Source organism: Onychostoma macrolepis, chromosome 11 (assembly GCF_012432095.1).
Source record: "Onychostoma macrolepis isolate SWU-2019 chromosome 11, ASM1243209v1, whole genome shotgun sequence".
In the NCBI taxonomy this organism is placed as follows: domain Eukaryota; kingdom Metazoa; phylum Chordata; class Actinopteri; order Cypriniformes; family Cyprinidae; genus Onychostoma; species Onychostoma macrolepis.
In genome coordinates this window covers 4,210,951-4,227,006 of record NC_081165.1, presented here as the reverse complement: position 1 = coordinate 4,227,006, position 16,056 = coordinate 4,210,951, and the positions used below count along the sequence as shown (strand labels likewise).

At 35.5% G+C, this 16,056-nt stretch overlaps 1 protein-coding gene across 1 annotated transcript; it reads left to right on the top strand.

The window, feature by feature from the left end:
• The first annotated feature begins 1,640 nt into the window (after positions 1 to 1,640).
• ube2v1 (ubiquitin-conjugating enzyme E2 variant 1) lies at positions 1,641 to 15,651 on the top strand. The gene is made up of 4 exons (XM_058791308.1): positions 1,641 to 1,745; positions 6,368 to 6,516; positions 12,703 to 12,828; positions 15,004 to 15,651. Exons 1-4 carry the CDS (start codon positions 1,676 to 1,678, stop codon positions 15,148 to 15,150), a joined length of 492 nt encoding a protein of 163 aa, XP_058647291.1. The 5' UTR covers positions 1,641 to 1,675; the 3' UTR covers positions 15,151 to 15,651.
• The last annotated feature ends 405 nt before the right edge of the window (positions 15,652 to 16,056 follow it).

Genomic DNA, 16,056 nt, shown 5'->3' with positions numbered 1-16,056 from the left:
ATACCAAGCTGTTGACAATATGATTAACAGGGAAGTATATTTTATAATAATGAGGGTGTCATTTAATTTTCGTTCATGCATTTCTCTCTCTGTCCCATGCATCCTACAACTCAGAATAAAGTGCTCCACTGACTCCTTAACCTCTGCTTTACTGATATTAATTTGCATTTCATATGCAAATTAGTGAAAACACTCAATAATGAATTTGAATGAATACACTTAATTATGCCCTCCATGGTTTGAGCATGAAACTCAATCATCTTGAGCAAGAGCAGAAGACCCATGGAGCACAAAAAAAAAAAAGCTTCAAAAGTGCTTTATAATCTAAAAGAATTCCTTTCATTTTATTTGATCAGATTTTATTCTTCTTCCGCTTCTTCTTCCCTAAAAGAATCTTGACCAAAAAGCACCGAGACATCAACATTTTCATGTCTTACAGATATTTAGCAAGAGCAGAGAGATTTTGCTGACACCAGGTGGTGCTGTAACATGTGAATTTAGTTTGCTGATTTAAAGTTTTCCCATTTCAACTAATTCTTGGCTGATTTTTTCAGATTTTCAAAAAAAACTGCCACAGAGGCTCTTCAGAAGGAAAAATAAAGATAGAAATTTGTCAAATCATCCCACAAAAAAACCAAAACAAACAAAAAAAACAGGAATGTTCAATCCTGCTTCGGGAGGGCCACTAGCCTGCAGTCAGCTCCAACCCTAATTAAACACACCTAAACCAGTTAAGCAAGGTCTTCAAGAAACTTTCAGGCAGATGTGTTGGCACAAGTTGGAGCTAAACGCAGGACTTTGACCCTTGTTACTGACCCATTTACTTTTTACTGCACTTTTTTTAATGTGCTTTTGCTAAGCTGACATATCTGAATACATTAACAACAAACAAAACAAACGACCAGGCCTACAGTAGTTTAGGGTAAAATAATGATAAAATAATTTAGCAATTTTAGACCAGTAATGCAGATTTTAAAATAAAAAAATAAAAAAAAAAAATGACTGGAATGTCTATGACCTGCCCAAACTGATCCGAGCAGCCGAGTGTTTAGCCATCTTCAAGAAACAGACACATCTCTTCCATCTTGACACTCTATCACTAGCACTCTCTATTCTATTTCTATTAGATCTACTTGTTTTCTTTTTATTTATTTAAAAAAAAACAAAAAAACTTGACCCTCAGTCTAAAACTAATAGGCCTACTCTCGATTCTATCTCGATTCTATCTCCTTTTTTCTTTATTAAAAAAAATACCCTCTAAAACAGTGTTCCCTATTCTTTGTCTATTATTTTTCTTTTTCGATTTTCTTTCTTATGACTTTGCATTGTTCTATTTATTTATTTATGCTACTTATATCTTTATTAAAATGAATTAATTATTTTGATACCAACCTCTTCTCTTACTCGCTTTAATTTTTTTAATTTTTTTTTTTTTTAATCTTGACTTTCAAACACTTTACCAAATAATAAATAGCCTAAATAAAATAAAAATAATATGGACATGAAAAACAAAAGTACACACACATCAGCAATTCATTTATGATGACATTTACTACATTTACTGAAGAAAATTTACTAACTTTACTACAGGATCAGGAGTATATAATGAGTAATAAACGCACTGGAGTGAACTTCAGTATCCAGGTTCACTGATTATTTATTACATGCATAATTCATGAGGCGATTGTTCACAGTTGGCGCGTCCCCGCTGCTGAGCAACAAGATGGCGGCCGCCGCCGGATCAGGTAAATTTATGAAAAACTGCCTTTGGATTAGATCGTTTCTTTCTTTCGTATCCAAAACGAGTGTTATGAAATGTTAAAACGCGGAAGAAATATACTTTCATTGAAGTATTCACTCGTGTTGCTGTGTTTAGGCTCTCAGTATTCATGTGGGTGTGTTTGCACAGCATTAGCCTGTCAAATCAGTGACATTTACCGCGTTTAATGTCGATGGTGCTTATGTTTGAGTCTGTCTTAAATAGTTTAAGATCCATATACATCGCTCCTAATATGTATGGATTAAAGTACAACGGGGGTTTTAATATAATCTGACTATTCAGTTGGTTAGCCATGTAGCTTATTCAACTGCAGCGTCATGATAGAGAAACAACACAATACACTGGCTGTGTCTCAAAACCTAGTGGCTGCCTACCTAGACTGTAGTTTTGTGGACTACAGGCGCGTTCCGTGTCAGCTGAACTTTGTTAGTGTTTTAAACATGCTTTCTTTGTTGGTAGATCGTTAGGTTTAAGAACATGTTTGACAAAATACCGTAGAGGTAGGCAGCTCGCTAATTTAAGACACGACCATTGACTTTAGTGATATTAAAAACCCTAACATTTCATAATGTCTTCCATTTAAACACCATAACTAACATTAATAATCTCAGTTCCTTTGCGGACCTCTTGTTGAAAATGTAAAGTGTATTAAGTCTTACTTTTTTTTATCATTTATTCCTTTCCATTCAACTCGGTGGTTTATAGCACATAATATACACCGTGAAAAAATACGCTAAAGCCCACTTCCGTTGTATTTGTATATGTGTGTATATATATATGTATATGTGTGTGTGTGTGTGTATATATAATTTTTATTTTTTACTTTTTGGGAGCTGATCATTTTCTTTTGTGTTATAGAGTGCAGCAGTAGGCTTTAGGTAGTAAAAATGCCCTTAATTTTCTTCATAGTGGATGTGATCTTCAATGATCATTTATAAACCTTTAAAACACCAACTGTGAGCTACAAGGTTATTAATTGATGTTATAGGTTTATGTTGAAGCCATTAGTCTGCATTTTTAAATAACTGTTTAACAGTGGAATTTCCTGTGAAAAACTGATTCTGCAAAGAAATCTCCACCAATCTCTTATTGATCCAGTCTTTTAATCGATACACCTAAATTGCACCGAAATTTATATGAAGCTAATGACATGATAGATTCAGTTTCCTCATGCTGACACACTTTTTAAATATTTGTGTGTGCATATTTTGCAATAAATGTAACACATTGTTTGTATGCAGTCAACATCTTTAAATCAATAGTTTTATAAATATGCATTGTTTTTAATTTGATTGTCATTTGCAATTCTTGTACCTTTTGTCTTTTTGTCCAGTTTTTAAATATTTAGGCCTATTGCTTGAAATTAAAGTTTGTGAAGTAGCTGATTTGCTTGGCTAATGGCTTATAACTCTTAAAGATCTTTTTGAAGTCCCTATGGGAAAAATGAATGGGTAAAAAATTCTTCCAGAATCTAGGCCACTGAAAAAGTGTGCAGGCGTTGTTTCACTCCTTTGGGGCTCATATTTTGCTGCTGAAGAAGTCACTGATTGAGTATTGTGATTGACTGAGGTTGTAAAATATTTCAGGTCAAGCACTGCTGATCAAATCTGAGCATTCAAGTACCGCCTCGTCGCCACTATTTCCCATAGTTCACTATGAATATTTTTCAGCATAGAAATTCATTTGAGAAATTCATTGAGCATCAAACACATACACCACAGTAGTAACATTTAGTAGTTTGCAATCCATTTTAAACAAATACCCATTTGCACTACAAATGATAACTGTATCAGCATTCAACACATGATATTGTTCTGATTTTATATATATATATATATATGTATACACACACACACATAATTGAATTTATTGTTCTGCATTTTTTGCATTAAAATGTAGAGATTATGATTCATGATTGAATTTTTTTTTTTTTTTTTGTAAATGTTTTTTAAAGAAGTTTCTTCTGCTCATCAAGGCTGTATTTATTCAATCAAAAATACAGAAAAAAAAACAGTAATATTGTGAAATCTTATTGCAATTTGTAATATTGGTTTCCTATGTTAATAATTTAGGGCTGCACGATATATTGCATGCGATTGTCATGCGCATCTCGTCAGTAAAGCCGGTTCCGTGATTAGCTCTAAATCTCCATCACCTGTTTTCAAATGGAGCGCCATTTAATACACAGAGCCGTAGTTCACTGACAAGCTACGCAATTCGCGCTCAGAATTGCAGATGAATCGCCTGCGATGTTGAATGTGATATTGCGTAGCTTGTCAGCGAACTACGGCTCTGTGTATTAAATGCACCTCCATTTGAAAACAGGTGATGGAGATTTAGAGCTAATCACGGAACCGGCTTTACTGACGAGATGTGCATGCAATATATCGTGCAGCCCTAGTTTAAAATAGAATTTATTTCTGTGACACAGTGCATCATTACTCCAGTCTTCATTGTCACATGATCCTTCAGAAATCATTCTAATATACTGATTTATTATGAGTGTTGAAACTGCTGTGCTGCTTAATATTGTTTTTTGGAACCTGTGATACTTTTTTATTTGAATACAAAGTTAAAAAGAGCAGCATTTGTTCAAAATATAAATATTTTCTAACAATATAAGTCTTTACTATGACTTTTATTCATTCAACACATCCCTCCTGAATAAAAGTATTAATTTCTTTAAAAAACAAAAAAAAAGGGAGAGAGAAAATAATTACTGACCCTAAACTTTTGAATAGCATTGTATATTATATAACACAAAATTTCATTTTTAAATAAATGCTGTTCTTTTTAACTTTTTATTAATCAAAGAATCCTAAAAAAAAAAAAATATCACAGGTCCCCAAAAAAATATGAAGCAGCACGACGGTTTCCAACATTGATTATAAATCAGCATATTAGAATGATTTCTGAAGGATCATGTAGGGCTGGGTGATATGGCCTAAGAAAAAAATCCCCTATTATTATTTTATTTATTTATTTTTAAACAAAAAAATCCGATTTACGATTTAAATAGATTTTTTTCCCCCTAAAATCAATCTGCAGATGACCAAAAAAAAAAAAAAAAATTCAAAAGAAGTTTAACTTGTTGTTTTGATTTCCACTTCTGGGATTTGATCTGGATTTCCCCCTTGGAGTTAAAGTGCAATCAGAAACAACAAGCCAAAAAGACAAGATGGCAGGCCCTTCCATTGTAAACAGTGAAAATATAACATAAAATTGTGACCCTTTTTGATAAGTTTTCTTTAAATACAAGTTTAACATCTTGCTATTCAGTAGATAGGAGGTAGTTCTGATAAAGTGCAAACAAAACATTCAACAGCATTAAATATCAGTGACTGTAGGTTGTTTTTTGGCGGGACGATGACAAATGATTTGCAGACCCTGAGCACCACTGACAAACATCTGATCTTGTAAAATGTGTGGTAAGTACTACCGCTTCGTAGTATAAACAGAGTACGTGCAATTGTGAATCTCGAAAGTGAAACTTAAAAGCGATCGTGCATTCAAAAGCAGTTTCAATGTCAGGTATAATAGCGGCTCCCTGATGCCCGCAATTTTATATACAGTATAATTACCCAATGATATAACTGCGAGAGAAAGTATTGAAATATATATTTTCTTCCCATCTTGTATTTTTTCCCTTTAAGGAGTTCCGTAGTACACGTCATTTTCTTTCCGTACATGGTATTGGGATGCGGCGGATTGTGGGGGGTATCACGATGCCGGCTTAACATCGTGATGTCTATAAGCCATTGCCGATGGGCGATGGCATCGTCTATCGGCCCAACCCTATATGGCAAACGCGCGGGGGGAGGGCTGAGTCCATTCGGGACTATGGGATCCCAGAGGGGAGCGTCGGCGGATGTTAAAGAGAAAAACGATTTTCATTCAAACATATCGACGTAAACTACACATTCAAGTTCATCGATAAAATCGATTTATCGCCCAGCACTACGATCATGTGACACTGAAGACTGGAGTAATGATGCTGAAAATTCAGCTTTGATCACAGAAATAAATATTTTAAAGTATATTAAAATAGAAAACTGTTATTTTAAATTGAAATAATATTTCACAAAATAAGTTGGGGGTTTTTTTCTGTATTTTTGATCAAATAGATACAGCCTTGATGAGCAGAAGAAACTTCTTTAAAAAAACATAAAAAATCGTACTGATCCCAAACATTTGAGCGACAGTGTACATATTAATATTATACTTTGATATAATTAACATTGTCAATTTAAAGTTTTAGCACTATGTTGTTTAAAAATTTGGGAATCTTTGGTTTAAGGGTAAATAGATTAGTCTAACAATTTACCTTTTTGTCGTGTGTTAAATATTTTTGGCTCCCCGAAACAATTGATAGAATAGACAGAAGAATTGTGAATTTGTTGTTTTTTGTTTTTTTTCTTTTGCATTGACTTGGAAAGATATTTGATACAAAACTTATAAAGATTCAAAATGACATTTCTAGCCAGATGTCAAATACAAATGATCAAGCATTTTTCGCAGTTGTCATTCTCTCCTTTTCTCCTGCTAGAGAACTGTTTTCCCCTCTTTGAACTGCGTTTGTTTTCTCAGGCGTGAAAGTCCCCCGTAACTTCCGGCTGCTGGAGGAGCTTGAGGAGGGTCAGAAGGGTGTTGGAGATGGGACAGTGAGCTGGGGTTTGGAGGATGATGAGGACATGACCCTCACACGCTGGAGAGGAATGATCATCGGACCCCCTAGGGTCAGTTCTACTGGCCTACTTGGCTCTATTGAATTAATATTAGGGATGCACGATATTTTCGGACCGATATCGGAATCGGCCGATAATGGCTTTAAATGTACATATCGGCATCGGCCCGATATGAAAAATTATGCCGATATGTCTTGCCGATAAGAGGAATAGGTTAACTCGCATGTGCTCAGGGTGTGCTAGTGATTAGATCAGGTCAGCAGTGTGACTCATTTTTGAAGCAAAGTTTTGCCTGAATGGTGATTAGATTCACTGCTTTGGATCGCTGCGTTTAAACAGTAATAGCAGGTGCAGCGGCAGCCTCCCCGGGTCCTAATGCCCTGTTTGGTAACAGTTTTAATTTCGTAGGGGGCGCTGTTGGCCTACTTTTAATAAAATGAAAGTAAAATACACAAATAACATTTAGACTGTTTCTGGTTAAATAAAGCAGTAATTGATGTCATAAAATGAGTATGTTTTGATTTAAAGGTCAGAAGCTATAGTTTACATGAATAACAAAAAATCACAAACACGACACTTGTAAATTAAATAATTTTATATATACTGATTTATTCATTGTGTAATGTTATATATTTTTTAAACAAATTATGAGCTTATTTTTTTCAGAATTTTTCTACAAATGTTAAATCTTAAAATAAAACGTTAAAGTTACTACTGCATCTTTCTGAGACAAAAAATGCAGCGATTGACAGTTTATTTATAGTTATTTTCAAAGCTTCAATGTACTGTCATTATAAAAGAACTTAATTATTGTTTATTTAATTCTAACAAATACGCACATGGTCAGAATTGTTGGTACCCTTGGTAAATATGATCAAAAAAGGCTGTGGAAATAAATCTGCATCGTTAATCCTTTTGATCTGTTTAAAATTCACAAAACTTAACCTTTCATTGGAGAATGAGAATTTCAAAAGAGGGGAAATATCATTATGAAATGTTTTTCTCTAATATACGTTGGACACAATTAACGGTACCCTTTTATTCAATACTTTTTGAAACCTCTATTTGCCAAAATAGTATAGGAGTTTTCTCCTATAATGCCTGATGAGGTTAGAGAACACCTGACAAGAGATCAGAGACCATTCCTTCATCCAGAATCACTCCAGACACTTTAGATTCACAGCTCCATGTTGGTGGTGCTTCTCTTCAGTTCGCTCATTTTCTACAGGGTTCAGGTCAGAGGACTGGAATGGCCAGCAGAAGCTTGGTTTTGTGCTCAGCGACCCATTTTTGTGTTGTTTTTGAGGTTTGTGTTTGGATTATTGTACAGTTGGAAGATCCAAACATGGCCCATTATAAGATTTCTAACAGAGTCAGTCACTTTGATTTTTATTATCTGTTGGTATTTGATAGACACATGGCATCATGGATTCTAAACAAGATGTCCAGGACCTCCAGCAGAAATATAGGCCCACAACATCAAGAATACAGCAGTATATTTCATTGTACACATGGGGTACTTTTTATCCCTGTGTTCACCAAACCCATCTTGAGTGTTTGCGGCTAAATAGCCAAATTGTTTTGTTGCATCTGACCATAGAAGCCAGTCCCATTTGAAGTTCCAGTCGTGTCTGATAACTGAATATGCTGGAGTTTGTTTTTGGATGAGCGAGGAGAATTTTTCTTGAAGCCCTCCCGAACAACATGTGGTGATGTAGGTGCTGTTTGAGATATTTTTTTTAAGGTTTTCTGACCCCGAAACTCCACCTTTCTCTGCAATTCTCCAGCTGAGGTCCTTGGAGAGTCTTTAGCCACTCAAACTCTCCTTCTCACCGTGCATTAGGACGATATAGACACACGTCCTCTTCCAGGCAGTTTCGTAAGATTTTCTGTTGATTGGAAATTCTTAATTATTGCCCTGATGGTGGAAATGGGAATTTTCACTGCTCTGCCTCTTTTCTTAAAGCCACTTTCTAATTTGTGAAGCTCAATTATCTTTTGCTGTACATCAGAAATATATTCTTTGGTTTTTCTCATTGTGATGGATGATTAAGGGAATTTGGGCATTGTTTTCCCTCCTATTTATATTTCTGTGAAACGGGAAGCCATGGCTGGATAATTTCATGTTCATAATCATGCTGATGTGCTCAAAATTGTGAATATGAATGGGGATATATTTCAGTTATATTTTACTCATAAGAATTTCCAGGGGTACCAGTAATTGTCCAACATGTATTTGAGAAAAAACATTTATTTCATAATGATATTTCCCCCCATTTAAAATTATTATTCTCCAATTAATTAAAGCTTAGAGTTTGTTTGTTTGTTTGTTTTTGTTGTTGTTTTTTTAATGAAAGATCAAAAGGATTAACAATGCGCATTTATTTTCACAGCCTTCTTTGATCATAATTACCAAGGGTACAAGAATTCTGACCACGTGTGTAAGTTCTTGTTAAAAACTAACCAAAATTAAAACTAATTTACTCGCAGGAGAGACTAGGTGTTGTTTCCAAACAAAAGGAAATATATTGGCACCGGCTATCGGCCAAAAAAAGTTTGAAAAAAACATCGGCAAAAATCCAATATCGTGCATCCCTAATTAATGTTAAGATACATCTTCTTGTGCATGAGTAAAACTATCTTTTTTTTTTTTCACATGTTCCTACTCAGAAAGTCTGTGTTTATTCTGTTAGAGACACTCTACATGTTTCTGAAAAGAACCTAGTGCTACATTAAGATCACAATGAAGGAGTATAATCTAGAATAGCCTTTTAATTATAAATCCGCAAGGAATAAACACAGGAGAATTGACCTAAGCCCCTCCCCTCAAACGCAGATGAGCCAATGGCTGTCGAGTATTAGGTGCATGGGGAGCGGAACTCTGACATCTTAAGGTTTCAGCACCATAGAGAAACATTGGAAGATCCTGAAGCTCTCATGGGTTTGATGGTGTTATTGCTACAAAAATGGAAAAACGATGTGCCTGGGGTACTTGAAACACTGATTCCAGGTATCCTGAGAGGATAGGCAATAGAATTAATTTTATTACATTTCCTAAACCCAAACAAAACAGAGCAAAATGTCCCTAAGCATTCAACCCCAATCCCAATGAAGACAAAAATGTTCATTTTCTTGTTGTCATCCTCTCATTAAGTTACAATTTTCATCTGTTCAAGCAGAACGTTAATGTTATCTTGTGATGCAGCAAGGAATCTCTGGCTAAAACTAACATTAAAGTGCGTCCTTGCTAAAGTACAAACCTAAATAGCGGACTGTTCTCACGTCTTGTACAGTGTAGGTCAAAAACACACAAACATTTACATCATACGAAGTCGTCATTTAGAAATAATTTGCCATTTCACTGTTTGAACACTCTGTTTAAAAGTGTGTGTGCTTCTCCTTTAAGACTTTAATATATATCCTTACTCCTGTGATTCGGACACATCTTCGCATATTTATCAGTGAACCATATTTGGTAACACTTTAGGATAGGGACCATTAACTATTTTCACTATTAACCAGTTGCTTATTAGCTTGCCTGTTATTAACATTGGCTTATTAATAATGAGTATAAAGCGCACATTCTGAATGACCATATTCTACATCCCTAATCCTACCCAATACCTAAACTTAACAACTACCGCACTAACTAACTATAAGCAGCGAATTACAAGATTGAGGCAAAAGTCATAGTTAATGGCGAGAATTGGACCTTAAAATAAAGTGTGACTCCATATTCTGACTGATGTCTTGATCTTTCTTTCCTTTTCAGCAAGGAAAAGACTCTTGTGAAAAAGGTTTTTAATGAAGTGATTTTTTTTTTTTTCTAAATTTTTAATGAAGTAAAGGTTTTAGAATGATCACAGACATATTTTAAAAACCTCTTTTAAAGCCTGTATCTATATTATTTTTTATTTCCATGAATATAGCCATGGTAGCTGACATGGCATTAAACTATAAACAAACAAGCAAGCATCTTTGCCTATTTAATCATATTTACAGTGGGTACGGAAAGTATTCAGACCCCCTTAAATTTTTCACACTTTGTTATATTGCAGCCATTTGCTAAAATCATTTAACTTAATTTTTTTTCCTCATTAATGTACACACTTGCACCCCATATTGACAGAAAAACACAGAATTGTTGACATTTTTGCAGATTTATTAAAAAAGAAAAACTGAAATAGGGAAACCGCTAGTTCTGCCCCTCAAAGCGCCTCCTACTGGCAGAGAATCAGATTCTACTCCGCTGTTTTCAACATAATGTTTTTTTGAGCAGCAAATCAGAATATTAGAATGATTTCTGAAGGATCATGTGACTGGAGTAAAGATGCTAAAAATTCAGCTTTGAAATCACAGGAATAACTTGCATTTTAAAATATTTTCAAATAGAAAACAGTTATTTTTTTTTTTTTTGCTGTATTTTTGATCAAATAAATGCAGACTTGGTGAGCAGAAGAGAATTCTTTAAAAAACTATAATCTTACTGTTCAAAAACCTTTGACTGGTAGTGTATGTTAGCCTATAGTTTGACGTTAAAGATAATAATATTAATAAGGTGAGTCTGAGATGTTTATTTGACAGTGATTTCACATTTCTTGTTTGTATGAAGGCTAAATACAAATAAAAGGTGAACATTAATTTATTTGTGCTGTTCCCCAAAACCCCCCTAAAATATTATATAGTTTTATAGGAGGAGTTCATAGACTTGGCAAATTCATTTTTTATAATTTTGTAGGTACAGACATCTGTTGTGGGCATTCTTGGCAGTTTTTATGAGGCTTTTTTTTAATCGTGTTCATGTCGATATCGGAATCGATATATCGTTTCGACCAAATTTAAGAAATATATCGTTATATCAATTTTGGCCATATCGTCCAGGCCTATTATTATATTATATTAAAGTAGATGGTATGTATTAGGGCTGCCCCCGACCAAAGGTGAACAGTAGTGAAGTATTTTTACTTTACTCAAGTGTTTTTCTTTGGAAAACTTTTACTTCTCTACATTCCAAAACATGTTGTACTTTTTACTGCACTACATTTCATAAATAATACCGACACTTGAAAAGTACTTTTACAGCAAAGCAAAAATACTTCTCTACTGTTCTCTACTGTGGTAGTCGACTAACCACATGTTTATGTTAATTTAATTCATTAAATATTTATTGGGGGGTAGGCAACTAAACCATAATGAGGTTTTACTCATTGTGAGCCTGTTCCACACTCAAGCGCGCACACAAAGCTTGCCACAAAGCACCAGCAAGCGTAATGAGTTGTTGGGGAAAAATAGCAAGGAGACATTTAAATTATTTATTAATAAACTAGTGGTTTCTGAGTCAGTGTCCACTGCAAAGATGAAGTTAGTCTCCGCAGTACAGTGACGTGAGAGAAATGCACCTTTCATAAGGATTACATAATCGGAGAGTATTTGTTCTCGCCCTGTAGTTTATTACTTTAATAAACTGTATAATTACAGTTACTGCAATTAACTATTTTTGGAGAGTGTGGATGGGATGTGGTCTACATAGAGAACTTTTTTTGTTTCATTTAACTAATAATATAAATTGTTCATAGAATCGTTATGGGACTGGAATCATTAAATTCCTTACGATGCATCAGCAGAGAAGTAGCATGCAGCACTTGTCAATTGAAGAAAAAGCTCGAGTTCTTTGAGGAATTGTGTAGAAATCTACATTTGAACCGCCCATTAAAGCCCAAATATGTTTGTCCTTCTAGTGTTCATGAATCACTCTAGAACATGTTTTTATTTGAGGGTCATTATAATTCTGGTGGAATTAATGCACTTAATCTGAAGGGGTTTCAAATTCCTTGGCAGCTGTATATTCATGTAGACTAATCGGGGCATAATATGTTTAACAGTTGTTATTATGAGCTGTGAATATTACAGGGCCAAACCTGGCATCTACATTGTTCAACATTTATTCTAAAAGAATAGCAGAGTCCAATATTGTTGGAATCCCTATCAGAAAGATTTTTTCCCAGCTGATGTACAATAAAAACATTGACGGTCAATCCATTCTGCTTTAAAGAAGCGCGTAAAGCGTCAAGTGACAAAACTGCAGCAACAGAACAATATCATGTGTTGGTGCGGATGCTGTTATAGTTGTTGTTGTTGTATATCTTTATGGTTATCATTCTTGTTTTCAACAGGTCAGTTGTGGTATTGTTTTAGAATTGTACTTTATAATGTTTTGTTGTTGTTTTTTTCATGAAGACCATCTATGAGAACAGGATGTACAGCCTAAGAGTAGAATGTGGACCAAGATATCCAGAAACGCCTCCTTTTGTTCGTTTTGTGACAAAGATCAACTTGAATGGAGTGCATAACTCAAATGGTGTGGTAAGTTCAACTGAGTACTGAATATTCAAGTTCGTCTTCATCTGCTTCTTTTATCATATGCATTTTATGTCTCATTAGGACCTTCAGAATTTACCATATTGTCTGCACTCTGATGGAAGGAATTCTGAATTGCTAATGAACTGAACCTGCCTGAAATGTTCACAAAAATTTTGTTTTTCTTGTGAGATTTGTTTCACGACTAAGTAATGCCAGAGAAACTTTATAAAATGTCGTGCCAGTTTAATTTTCCTGTTGAGTTGGAAGAATATACCGCCAATTACTCCACTCAACTCGGAATGCAGTAGACCAGATAAAGGTTATTTTGCAGGGACCAATCTTTTATCAAATTACATTTTAACATTGTACTTGTTTCAGATTACATTTCATACTGCAGTAATTCAAATATACACAACACATTTACACAAGTACAATATAAGTTTTCAAACGCGTTCCTGCTAAGTGTGAGTGTCATTCTTCCCGTTCACGTCTCACTCTGATGCCATTTTTTCACACAAGTCTTCTGATCTCATCTTGTTGCATTTGAGACAACAGGCAAAAGGAGAGTGTTTTCCCTGTGCCGTTACATACATTGAGAATATCTAACCTCTTCCTGTGGAAATCGTCCCACCCGCATTCAGCAATTAAAACTTGTCTGGAGCCACATTTAGCTGCGTCTGATCCTGTGTATCCTGCAGGAATGCAGACCTCTGGCCCAGGCAGTTCAACTCTGGTCTGGAGGGCCACTGGTTAGCTCCAACCCTAATCAAACTCCACTAACCAATCTGATCAAGGTCTTAATTACTGGCAAGTGTGTTTGATTAAGGTTTGAGCTAAAGCTCTGCAGTCAGCTTACAGTACTCCTGGGAAACGCAGCCCTGAAATGTGAAATAACATGTGATAGTTTTTAGGGTGTAGTCACACCAGGAAAGTCCGCTAGTTCACTTGCTTTGGTCTGGACCAAATACAGGGTTGAATTTTATTTTTTTATTTTTTATTTTTTGGTGCGGTTCTCTTTCACACTGCCCTTTTTGCAAGTGAACCAGAAACCGTAAACAAAATTTAATTAATTTTTGATTAGTAAAATGCAATGCTAATGACTTAATTTGGACAACTTTAAAGGCGATTTTTCTTTTTTTTTTTTTTTGCCCAATCAGATTCCAGATTTTCAAATAGTCGCATCTCGGCCAAATATTGTCCATACATCAATGGAAAGCTTGCTTATTCAACTTTCACATGATGTATAAATCTTAATTTCTAAATATTGACCCTTATGACTGGTTTTGTGGCGTTGTGGTCCATAGATATGATGTGAACATAGACTGTAAAAAAAAAAATGGATGTAGTGTCCCCAAGCTCGACAGTGGTGACAGCAGCGGCAATCCACCTGTCACTCAAGTGGCCGCGCCCTTAATTATGCAGAACTTTAAGGCTTGATATAATTTAAACGGATGAGATATAACAAAAATCACCCCACTCACAGTTGTCATGAAGGGCAATTCATCTATATAGACTAAAATCATGTTTTGTACCAGGCTGTAAACATGTTTTTTTCTGCTGTGAAGTTGGGCATTTTAACATGGGAGGTCTATGGGACTGAATCCCTTTTGGAGCCAGCCTCCAGCGGCCAGTCGATGAATTGCAGTTTTAGTCACTTCCGTGTTGGTTTCAAGAGAGGGAGCGGGAGGTTGCTGCTTGGGGGATGTGAAACATCTGATCGCATGTCACTGCAGCAACTATAGAGGACACCTACTATTAACTTTTGCTTACTGTACTTCTTATTACTAATGTGAGAGACTTGTTTCTAGCACAGAGATGTCACTTCTAGAAGGCCTTATGAAATCATTCTAATTTTCCCCCTAAAATTCCATGTTTTCCATTTATATGTTCTGGATTCAGTATTAATGGTTTGATTTTAAATCAAGTAATCAAAAAGGAATTCTAATCAATTGATTATAATTTACTGCTGTTATGCTGTGAATGTATATAACCTTTAACTATGAGTGTTTTCCAGCTTTGCTGTGTACCAATTTTTTATTTTTATTCTCAAATTGAACACGTATAGGTCAATTCTAAAGGACTTTTTAGAAAACCTCAAAAATAAACCAAATCTCTGGCTTTATTATTATTATTATTGCACTGTTTAATGCGTTGTCTTCCTGTCTGTGGTTGACTCAGGTTGACATGCGAGCTGTATCCTCACTGGCCAAGTGGCAGAATTCGTACAGCATCCGTGTGGTCCTGCAGGAGCTGCGACGACTCATGATGTGCAAAGAGAACATGAAGCTGCCGCAGCCTCCCGAAGGACAGATCTACAGCAACTGAGCTCAGAGCTTCTCCTTCATCCTCTCTACCTTCATCCAGAAAACATTCACACACGCAAGGCTGAGCATTCCTCCTCCTCCTCTTCCTCCTCCTTCTCCTTCTCCTTCTCCTCCTCCTCCTTCTCCTTCTCCTTCTCCTTCTCCTTCTCCTCCTCCTCCTCCTCCTCCTCCTCCTCCTCCTCTCTGGACTCATGAGATTCCCTGTTCTCCTCTCTCTTCCTGACCACTCCCTATGTGCTGCAGCAACCAATGAGCAGTCCTGCTTCAGGAGCTCCCATTGGACAGAAACGATGGATGTAGTGGTGTGCACAGCAGAATACTGTACATCATTCTAATCTTTTTTTAAATGTTTATTTGTTATACATGCAAATTGTAAAAATAACAAATGATCTTATTGAGTGTAATTTGTGTGCCCTCATTTGAGAATAGTTCTGCAAGTGAAAATGAATTTGTGCTATCATGTAACATGCTGTGTGGTGGGAATATTAAGATTTTATCTTTTTTTCCATCTTTTTCTAGCCTTTGAGTCGACAGTCTTGACTGTTTAATCCAAGGCTTCTGGCCTGACCAGTCAAGGTTGAATCTTGAATGGTGTCTCATTACTTCCTTCAGGCTCCCAGCTTTAGGTCACTTCAGTTAGTTAAAAGCAAAATAATAACATAAGCTCAATAATAGAAAATGTTTACAACAGCAAAGATGAAGTGTGCGATTTGTATTTCATGATATATTCTATCCCTTGTTATTATGCAGAGAAAACAAGACAGATGGTTGTAGGTTGATGGCTCATTATTTTATTATTATTATTTTAAGTTTGGTGCTAGGGTTGCAGATTACACACAGTTTTAGCATTATATGTTCCATTGAGTTGTTGAGAGCATTAACACTAAATACATTTTGTGGTCAATAC

Coding starts and splice junctions, on each gene's coding strand:
- ube2v1 (XM_058791308.1), top strand. CDS start 1,676: ATGAGGCGATTGTTCACAGTTGGCGCGTCCCCGCTGCTGAGCAACAAG. Junction 1,746..6,367: donor GGCGGCCGCCGCCGGATCAG/GTAAATTTATGA, acceptor TTGTTTTCTCAG/GCGTGAAAGTCCCCCGTAAC. Junction 12,829..15,003: donor TGCATAACTCAAATGGTGTG/GTAAGTTCAACT, acceptor TGGTTGACTCAG/GTTGACATGCGAGCTGTATC.